General features: G+C 38.6%; 1 protein-coding gene across 1 annotated transcript in view; it reads right to left on the reverse strand.

Annotated features, from left to right (window-relative positions):
* Positions 1–8,514, reverse strand: part of LOC144462220 (eukaryotic translation initiation factor 4E type 2-like) — a 30,854-nt gene extending 22,340 nt beyond the window's left edge. The window contains exon 1 of the mRNA XM_078166029.1: positions 8,352–8,514. Within this exon, the coding sequence (XP_078022155.1) occupies positions 8,352–8,368 (17 nt within the window). The 5' untranslated portion in view covers positions 8,369–8,514. The remainder of the gene's footprint in view (positions 1–8,351) is intronic.
* Positions 8,515–11,753: the final 3,239 nt, after the last annotated feature.

Consider the following 11,753-nt stretch of genomic DNA (forward strand, 5'->3'; position numbering starts at 1 on the left):
AAATGGATTCAAATAGGCCACTCCCACACTTAAATAACCTTCCTCTTCCTGGATTTCCTTCTTACTTACACATGGCTTTCTCAGCCCAAACAGCACTGCCATCTTCAACCAAACCCAGGCTCCATACATGCGAGCTCCAGGCAGAAGCAATGCTGATACTAGCTTTCCTGTCACATTCACCATACTCTATTTCACACACTACATAGCATAACTACAATATAAGCTAAAGTTAAAGGAGCTAACTGGACTTACAGGATCAGCAAGCACACTCACCTTGCCGCATGGCCTCAAACAAAATGGATTCCAATAGGCCACTCCCACACTTAAATACTTCCTCTTCCTGGATTTCTCCTGACAGGAAGTGGATCTCTCCACCTGATCTCAAGGAGTTATGTGCCCTGCTTAGTAGTTCCCCCTGCTGGCCCCCAGCTGACATTATTTCTTCTGTAATAGATAAACTGGCTGCATTTAATTGCTTCATCTGACATTTCCCTCACTGTCTTCCTCAAATTCTGTCCCCGCACTCCGAGTTCCCCCAGGAGTGAGACAGTTGATCTTGCTATGAATCCCCTACACCCCACTTCCACTGGACAAATCCTAGTCTTCCATCCTCGCTGCTCAGCTTCTGCTCCTAAGTCTGCATATCTGAGCTTTTTTCTTTCATAGGCTTCTTCCACTGAGTCTTCCCAAGGAACCGTCAGCTCAATGAAATAAACTATCTGTTGACTCACTGACCACAACACTAAGTCAGGCCTCTGCCTGGTACAGACTATTTCCTGAGGAACAACAAGCTTTCCCCCTAAATCTACTTGCATTTCCCAATCACAAGCACCTTCTAGGCGGCCACACCCTTGCCTCCTCACTAACTTATCCCTTCTGTATTTCTCTCCCTCACGGACAAACTGAATTACTAAGCCCCTATCCTTAACACCTTCTGAATTCACCTGTCTTCGTTTCCCTTCGATGCCTGCAGCTAAACATTTCAACAGCTGATTATGTCGCCATGTATATCGGCCTTGTGACAAGCTAACTTTACAGCCTGACAAAATATGCTTTAAAGTTGCGGTACGTGAACACAATGGGCATGATGGGTCCTCATTTACCCACAGTTTTAGGTTCTGGGGGGTTGGTAACACATCGTATGTAGCCCCTACCAGGAATCTAATACGATTCTCCTCCATACTCCACAGGTCCCTCCAACTAAGCTTCCTCTTCTCTACACTTTCCCAATTCAACCACTGTCCCTGATTAGCCTGGGCCACTACCTTTGCACCCCTTACTATCTCTTCCTGTCTGTGTATCTGTTCTACGACCAGCTTTCTTTTATTTTTGAGGCCTGCTGTATTCCATACCGGTTTACCTGAGCCAAGCCCCAGGCCTCCCCGGCCAAACTGAACATTACCTACAATCTCTGCATGTCTAAGAGCTGCCTCTGCCTCCTGAACTGCCGATCTTCGGTTCCACTTCCTCCCCTTGGTTGGATTTGGAACCACACTCCTAACTACCACGTCCTTACTCCCAGATAACAAGAGCTCTGTCCTGACCTTGGTACATTTAAATTCCTCTGTTAAACTAGATACTGGCAGCTGAAGTATCCCTTTTCCATACAATGCAACACTACTTAGGCACCTAGGAGCGCCCAACCACTTCCTAATGTAGGAGCTAACCGACCTTTCCATTCTCTCCACAACAGATATTGGAATTTCATAAACTGACAATGGCCACATTAACCTAGGATATAGCCCAAATTGCAAACACCACAACTTCAACTTTCCTGGAAGTTCTGATTTATCTATTCTATCCAATCCTTCAGCCACATCTTTTCTAAATTTCACCACCTGTTCCTTATCATTCAACTCTACATTGTATCACCTACCTAAGCTCTTCACTGACTTTTCCCTAATTGTTGGGATGTCCTCATCATCTATGACAAACTTCCTATCACTTAACTTCCCTCTACATATCAAGATGCTTCTAGATTTACTAGGCTTGATTTTCATGCTGGCCCACTTGAGGTTCTTATTTATCTTCTCTAGTAGCCTCTTTGTACATGGCATTGTTGTGGTCACCAGTGTCATGTCATCCATGTAAGCCCTAACTGGTGGAAGATGCAACCCATTCTGCCGTCTCTCCCCACCTACCACCCACTTAAAAGCCCTGATGATTACTTCCATTGCCATAGTAAATGCTAATGGAGAAATTGTACACCCTGCCATGATGCCTATTTCTAGCCTCTGCCAACCTGTTGTGAAACCTGCTGTACTTAGACACAACCTAATATCCTGAAAGTGAATGGGGCAGTTGGTTGGACTTGTTGTCCTTTTAGACCACCTGCAGCCAAAACCCTAAATCCATTTTCTTCAGCGGTCGCACCTCTGCGACCGGAACGGCTTTTCCTACAATTTGGTGTACAATTTGTGTATGTAGAGTGAACGATGTGGCCGCACCAGCGAGTTTAAGAGAAAATTTCTTGATGATTTCAGAGGTGCTGTGCACTCTAGTGATGACATCACCCACTCTAACTCTCAACATTCCACGCAATACACACCCATTATAAATTCTGAGAAGGGCTGAAAATTTCATGATTTTTAAACAGCTGGTGTAGAAAAACTAAAAGAGATATGGAAAATATGAATCAGTCACTGAAAGTCCATGGCAATGTCAACATTTCAGAGTTGGAATGGAGTTTCTACGTGAATGTATGAGTTCGTAAAGTGTGGGTGAAGATGAGTGAGTTTGAAGGATTTTCTCATTGACTTCCATTATAACCAAGTTTCAGAAAACGCTGAATATTTTGGAAAGTTTGAATGGGATTGAAAAGTTGAATCATATGTAAAAAGTCAAGGAATTGCTGAATATTTTCCAGTTTGAATGGAGTTTCTAGCTGAAAGTATGAATTGGTAGTTACCGTTTGAAATTTTGTGATTTTTGAAGATTCCGTAATTCATTTTCAATGGAGAAAACAGTGGCGCCCCCTATGTGCCAATCTCAAAATCTTTTTTTGGGTGTGTTCTTGGTCCCCTTCTGATGATCGTTACCCAGTTTTGTGACGATCGGAAAAACGGTTAACATTTTACAGCCGATATTCGCTAAGCCCCGCCCTTTCCAAGGACACTTTGCTTGACGGCAGCCGTGTTTTTCGTCCGATCTTGCTCATTTATAATAGAAATGAGTGTCTCGGTCCCTCGATGCCTCATACTCAGTTTGGTGTTGATAGCACAAATATTTCAAAAGCTTATTCATTTTACTGTTTTTAACATTATTAAAATTAGCAAAAATTCTGTAAGGGCGGCATTCATGGTGCAAGAGGCTTTTTTGTAGAGGACTATCAGGAGGATGTGTGTGTAAAATTTCAAGTCAATAGCACTTGTGGTGCGGCGGGCAGAGCCTTTCAAGCTTTACACTCTATGTTATAGCGCCCCCATAAGGCCGATTGGGACCAAATTTTTTGAGCAGTATTTGGATGTCATTTATAGTCCATGTACCACGTTTCATGTCCCTAGGTCCTTCCAGCTGGTCATAAATTAATAAAACGCAAATTATGACGGTTAATGACGAATAGGCCACGCCCACTTTCACCTATCAACATGGCACTCAAGATATGAGTTAATAGCCACCCCTAGAGCATGCATACCAAATTTGGTGAAATTCCATCCAATGGTCTTTGAGATACAGATGTGTGGCATTTATAGCGCCCCCTATAGGCTGAGCTCAAAATGCTTTGGTAGGCAGCTTCCAAGTCTCATTATGGACCTACCCACCAAGTTTGGTGATGATAGGTCAAAGGGTGTGGGAGTTATGGCCAATCAATTCTAAGCTCCGCCCACAGCAAAGATTCATTGGTCTGTGGCGGCCATGTTTTTTGACCAATCTGGCTCATTTATAATAGAAATGTGTCTTGTCATCCCCCAAAGCCGTGTACCAAATTTGGTGCTGATGAAGTCAAAATTGTAAAAGTTTATGTCACTTTACTGTTTTTCAAATTATGCAAATTAGCAAAAAATCTAGTCAGGCGGAGCTTAATGGTCCCAGAGGCTTTTTTGTAGAGCACATTGAGCTGGACCTGTGTGACAAATTTCAAGTCAATCAGACTTATGGTGTGAGGGGCGTGGCCTCCCAAAAAAGTCATTTTTAAGCCTTAATTACAGCGCCACCATGTGGCCGACTGGGCTCATATTTTAATAAAAGTTGATGCACATCATTTCCAATCATTGGGCCAAGTTTCAGGTTTCTGGCTCATTCCAGCTCACGGGAATTTGAGCTCAAGCGGCAGACAACAAAAAATAATAATAATAATAATAACAATAATAATAATAAACCGGTACAATCTTAGAAGGGTTCTACCCCTTTGGGGTTAGAACCCTAATAATAATAAACCGGTACAATCTTAGAAGGGTTCTACCCCTTCGGGGTTAGAACCCTAAAAACTACTGTCAGTACTTTATAAACTACAGATAAACACTACTGTCAGTACTTTATAATCTACAGGTATAAACACTACTGTCAGTACTTTATAAACTACAGATAAACACTACTGTCAGTACTTTATAATCTACAGGTATGAACACTACTGTCAGTACTTTATAAACTACAGATATAAACACTACTGTCAGTACTTTATTATCTACAGATATAAACACTACTGTCAGTACCTTATAAACTACAGGTATAAACACTACTGTCAGTACTTTATAATCTACAGATATAAACACTACTGTCAGTACTTTATAACCTACAGATACAAACACTACTGTCAGTACTTTATAAACTACAGATATAAACACTACTGTCAGTACTTTATAATCTACAGGTATAAACACTACTGTCAGTACTTTATAATCTACAAATACAAACACTACTGTCAGTACTTTATAAACTACAGGTATGAACACTACTGTCAGTACTTTATAAACACTACTGTCAGTACTTTATAATCTACAGATATAAACACTACTGTCAGTACTTTATAACCTACAGATACAAACACTACTGTCAGTACTTTATAAACTACAGGTATGAACACTACTGTCAGTACTTTATAATCTACAGGTATAAACACTACTGTCAGTACTTTATAATCTACAGGTATAAACACTACTGTCAGTACTTTATAAACTACAGATATAAACACTACTGTCAGTACGTTATAAACTACAGGTATAAACACTACTGTCAGTACTTTATAATCTACAGGTATAAACACTACTGTCAGTACGTTATAAACTACAGGTATAAACACTACTGTCAGTACTTTATAAACTACAGGTATAAACACTACTGTCAGTACTTTATAATCTACAGGTATAAACACTACTGTCAGTACGTTATAAACTACAGGTATAAACACTACTGTCAGTACTTTATAATCTGCAGATATAAACACTACTGTCAGTACGTTATAAACTACAGGTATAAACACTACTGTCAGTACGTTATAAACTACAGGTATAAACACTACTGTCAGTACGTTATAATCTACAGGTATAAACACTACTGTCAGTACGTTATAAACTACAGGTATAAACACTACTGTCAGTACGTTATAATCTACAGGTATAAACACTACTGTCAGTACTTTATAATCTACAGGTATAAACACTACTGTCAGTACTTTATAAACTACAGGTATAAACACTACTGTCAGTACTTTATAAACTACAGGTATAAACACTACTGTCAGTACTTTATAATCTACAGATACAAACACTACTGTCAGTACTTTATAATCTACAGGTATAAACACTACTGTCAGTACGTTATAAACTACAGGTATAAACACTACTGTCAGTACTTTATAATCTACAGGTATAAACACTACTGTCAGTACTTTATAATCTACAGGTATAAACACTACTGTCAGTACTTTATAAACTACAGATAAACACTACTGTCAGTACTTTATAATCTACAGGTATGAACACTACTGTCAGTACTTTATAAACTACAGATATAAACACTACTGTCAGTACTTTATTATCTACAGATATAAACACTACTGTCAGTACCTTATAAACTACAGGTATAAACACTACTGTCAGTACTTTATAATCTACAGATATAAACACTACTGTCAGTACTTTATAACCTACAGATACAAACACTACTGTCAGTACTTTATAAACTACAGATAAACACTACTGTCAGTACTTTATAATCTACAGGTATAAACACTACTGTCAGTACTTTATAATCTACAAATACAAACACTACTGTCAGTACTTTATAAACTACAGGTATGAACACTACTGTCAGTACTTTATAAACACTACTGTCAGTACTTTATAATCTACAGATATAAACACTACTGTCAGTACTTTATAACCTACAGATACAAACACTACTGTCAGTACTTTATAAACTACAGGTATGAACACTACTGTCAGTACTTTATAATCTACAGGTATAAACACTACTGTCAGTACTTTATAATCTACAGGTATAAACACTACTGTCAGTACTTTATAAACTACAGATATAAACACTACTGTCAGTACGTTATAAACTACAGGTATAAACACTACTGTCAGTACTTTATAATCTACAGGTATAAACACTACTGTCAGTACGTTATAAACTACAGGTATAAACACTACTGTCAGTACTTTATAAACTACAGGTATAAACACTACTGTCAGTACTTTATAATCTACAGGTATAAACACTACTGTCAGTACGTTATAAACTACAGGTATAAACACTACTGTCAGTACTTTATAATCTACAGGTATAAACACTACTGTCAGTACGTTATAAACTACAGGTATAAACACTACTGTCAGTACTTTATAAACTACAGGTATAAACACTACTGTCAGTACTTTATAATCTACAGGTATAAACACTACTGTCAGTACGTTATAAACTACAGGTATAAACACTACTGTCAGTACTTTATAATCTACAGATATAAACACTACTGTCAGTACGTTATAAACTACAGGTATAAACACTACTGTCAGTACGTTATAAACTACAGGTATAAACACTACTGTCAGTACGTTATAAACTACAGGTATAAACACTACTGTCAGTACGTTATAATCTACAGGTATAAACACTACTGTCAGTACTTTATAATCTACAGGTATAAACACTACTGTCAGTACTTTATAAACTACAGGTATAAACACTACTGTCAGTACTTTATAAACTACAGGTATAAACACTACTGTCAGTACGTTATAAACTACAGGTATAAACACTACTGTCAGTACTTTATAATCTACAGATACAAACACTACTGTCAGTACTTTATAATCTACAGGTATAAACACTACTGTCAGTACGTTATAAACTACAGGTATAAACACTACTGTCAGTACTTTATAATCTACAGGTATAAACACTACTGTCAGTACTTTATAAACTACAGGTATAAACACTACTGTCAGTACTTTATAATCTACAGGTATAAACACTACTGTCAGTACTTTATAAACTACAGGTATAAACACTACTGTCAGTACTTTATAATCTACAGGTATAAACACTACTGTCAGTACTTTATAAACTACAGGTATAAACACTACTGTCAGTACGTTATAAACTACAGGTATAAACACTACTGTCAGTACTTTATAATCTACAGATACAAACACTACTGTCAGTACTTTATAATCTACAGGTATAAACACTACTGTCAGTACGTTATAAACTACAGGTATAAACACTACTGTCAGTACTTTATAATCTACAGGTATAAACACTACTGTCAGTACTTTATAAACTACAGGTATAAACACTACTGTCAGTACGTTATAAACTACAGGTATAAACACTACTGTCAGTACTTTATAATCTACAGATATAAACACTACTGTCAGTACGTTATAAACTACAGGTATAAACACTACTGTCAGTACGTTATAAACTACAGGTATAAACACTACTGTCAGTACGTTATAAACTACAGGTATAAACACTACTGTCAGTACTTTATAATCTACAGGTATAAACACTACTGTCAGTACGTTATAAACTACAGGTATAAACACTACTGTCAGTACTTTATAATCTACAGGTATAAACACTACTGTCAGTACTTTATAATCTACAGGTATAAACACTACTGTCAGTACTTTATAAACTACAGGTATAAACACTACTGTCAGTACGTTATAAACTACAGGTATAAACACTACTGTCAGTACTTTATAAACTACAGATATAAACACTACTGTCAGTACTTTATAAACTACAGGTACAAACACTACTGTCAGCTCTGTGTATTGATACTGCCACTACTTTATAAACAAACCTGATGCTAACTGTTAGCCGTTAGCTGTGACAGAGTGCCGGCGAGTGGTGCCGGGTATGTTCCGGGTATTTATTGGTAAAATTGTGTCTCTTACCGCTCCAGCTGGTTCATGTCTCCTCCCTCTGTGTCTCCTCTCTCTAATGTCTTTTGGTTCCTTTTTATTTTTATTTGATCGTATTATATTCCGCGTGTATTCCCTGAGTCCTCGTGCAGCAGCGGCTGTGCTGCCAATGGCTCCTCTCTTCGCGCATGTGCAGCAACAGCAGCGGACGGGAGGCGAGAAGGGACAATTCTCTTTCGCGTTTTGTTTCCTTCTCTATAGACTGAACCAGATACTCTTACGAGAGTACTCTTACTTAACAGTTGTATCCGAGTATTTTACGTTTTTAAAATTTGTAGCTGCAGTGAACAGAAAATTGTCTGTCTGTCTCTCCGTCTGTCCCTCTTTCTGTCTGTCTGTCTGCCCCTCTGTCTGTCTGTCTGTCACTCTTTCTGTCCCTCCCTTAGAATCAGAATCAGAAATACTTTATTGATCCCCAAGGGGAAATTATTTGCGCTACAGGTGCTCCTTGCAAGAGTGGAAAGATAAGTGAAAACATAAGAAATTTAACAAGAATATTTACAAATACATAGTTCAAATACACAGGATTATTAACAAAAAACAAAAGTATATATATATATATATATATATAGATATATATATATATAGTAACCTAAACAAGATTATTTACACAATACATTTAGTATAAATAGATAATACACAGAATATTTACAGTCAAGGTGAAATGGGGTTATTGCACAAGTTACATTAAATTATTGCAAATGTTGACAGTGGGTGAAATAGTCCCAGGGCCACTCAGAGGGAGGAGTTGTACAGTTTGATGTGTGTGTCTCTCTGTCTCTCCATCTGTCCCTCTTTCTGTCTGTCTGTCTGTCTCTCCGTCTCTCTGTCTGTCTTTCCATCTCTCTGTCTGTCTGTCTGTCTGTCTGTCTGTCTGTGTGTCTCTCCGTCTCTCTGTCTGTCTGTCTGTCTGTCTGTCTGTGTGTCTCTCCGTCTCTCTGTCTGTCTGTCTGTCCCTCTTTCTGTCCGTCTGTCTGTCTGTCTGTCTGTCTGCCTGTCCTCTGCCCAGAGCCGGCCCAAGGCATAAGCAAACTAAGCACCTGCTTAGGGCCCTGTGACCACTAGGGGGCCCCAAGAGCAATGAACTTAAAAAAAGAAAAAAAAAGAAAAAAGTAATTAATTATTTTATTATTTTTATTTATTATTATATGATGATTCATATATTATCAAACAAAAAGACAATATTATGTTAACAGAGTGTAGTTTCCTACTGCCTCTCTGCTCTAAATGTCAGAGCTCCTAGTAAAGTGTGCATCCTGCTGTGCAGTGCGCACTGCGCATCCAAGGAGCTAGGAGCAGGTGGAAGGCCTAATAATGTCGCAACAAAGGACATACCCTTCAGGGACAGAAGAAAGAAAGAGGAAGAGGAGAAAAAACAACAAGATAAAGGTATGTTTGCATGTCTTGGTAATGTAACGTTTGGTGTCAAGGAGATTTTGAAAAGTTTCCTCAAATTAAAAAAGTCCCTAATTATTGTTGATATTTGGTTCCAACTATGTTAGCCTATAATAGCAAATTAGCTAGCTAACGTTAGTTCAAAACTAGAGAAATGCTAGAGAATTCTCAGTGTAGATATATATATATATATATATATATATACATATATACATATATATATATATATATATATATATATATATGTATGTATATATATACAGTACAGGCCAAAAGTTTGGACAAACCTTCTCATTCAATGCGTTTTCTTTATTTTCATGACTATTTACATTGTAGATTCTCACTGAAGGCATCAAAACTATGAATGAACACATGTGGAGTTATGCACTTAACAAAAAAAGGTGAAATAACTGAAAACATGTTTTATATTCTAGTTTCTTCAAAATAGCCACCCTTTGCTCTGATTACTGCTTTGCACACTCTTGGCATTCTCTCCATGAGCTTCAAGAGGTAGTCACCTGAAATGGTTTTCCAACAGTCTTGAAGGAGTTCCCAGAGGTGTTTAGCACTTGTTGGCCCCTTTGCCTTCACTCTGCGGTCCAGCTCACCCCAAACCATCTGGATTGGGTTCAGGTCCGGTGACTGTGGAGGCCAGGTCATCTGCCGCAGCACTCCATCACTCTCCTTCTTGGTCAAATAGCCCTTACACAGCCTGGAGGTGTGTTTGGGGTCATTGTCCTGTTGAAAAATAAATGATGGTCCAACTAAACGCAAACCGGATGGGATGGCATGTCGCTGCAGGATGCTGTGGTAGCCATGCTGGTTCAGTGTGCCTTCAATTTTGAATAAATCCCCAACAGTGTCACCAGCAAAACACCCCCACACCATCACACCTCCTCCTCCATGCTTCACAGTGGGAACCAGGCATGTGGAATCCATCCGTTCATCTTTTCTGCATCTCACAAAGACACGGCGGTTGGAACCAAAGATCTCAAATTTGGACTCATCAGACCAAAGCACAGATTTCCACTGGTCTAATGTCCATTCCTTGTGTTTCTTGGCCCAAACAAATCTCTTCTGCTTGTTGCCTCTCCTTAGCAGTGGTTTCCTAGCAGCTATTTGACCATGAAGGCCTGATTTGCGCAGTCTCCTCTTAACAGTTGTTCTAGAGATGGGTCTGCTGCTAGAACTCTGTGTGGCATTCATCTGGTCTCTGATCTGAGCTGCTGTTAACTTGCCATTTCTGAGGCTGGTGACTCGGATGAACTTATCCTCAGAAGCAGAGGTGACTCTTGGTCTTCCTTTCCTGGGTCGGTCCTCATGTGTGCCAGTTTCGTTGTAGCTCTTGATGGTTTTTGCGACTCCACTTGGGGACACATTTAAAGTTTTTGCAATTTTCCGGACTGACTGACCTTCATTTCTTAAAGTAATGATGGCCACTCGTTTTTCTTTAGTTAGCTGATTGGTTCTTGCCATAATATGAATTTTAACAGTTGTCCAATAGGGCTGTCGGCTGTGTATTAACCTGACTTCTGCACAACACAACTGATGGTCCCAACCCCATTGATAAAGCAAGAAATTCCACTAATTAACCCTGATAAGGCACACCTGTGAAGTGGAAACCATTTCAGGTGACTACCTCTTGAAGCTCATGGAGAGAATGCCAAGAGTGTGCAAAGCAGTAATCAGAGCAAAGGGTGGCTATTTTGAAGAAACTAGAATATAAAACATGTTTTCAGTTATTTCACCTTTTTTTGTTAAGTACATAACTCCACATGTGTTCATTCATAGTTTTGATGCCTTCAGTGAGAATCTACAATGTAAATAGTCATGAAAATAAAGAAAACGCATTGAATGAGAAGGTGTGTCCAAACTTTTGGCCTGTACTGTATATATGTATATATATAGCCTATACACATATATTCTGGGCCACTTTTTGGCATGAAAACAATGTTTTTGATCACAACGTTTGATAGCAAA

The sequence above is a fragment of the Epinephelus lanceolatus genome, unplaced genomic scaffold, assembly GCF_041903045.1.
Source record: "Epinephelus lanceolatus isolate andai-2023 unplaced genomic scaffold, ASM4190304v1 scaffold28, whole genome shotgun sequence".
NCBI lineage: Eukaryota > Metazoa > Chordata > Actinopteri > Perciformes > Serranidae > Epinephelus > Epinephelus lanceolatus.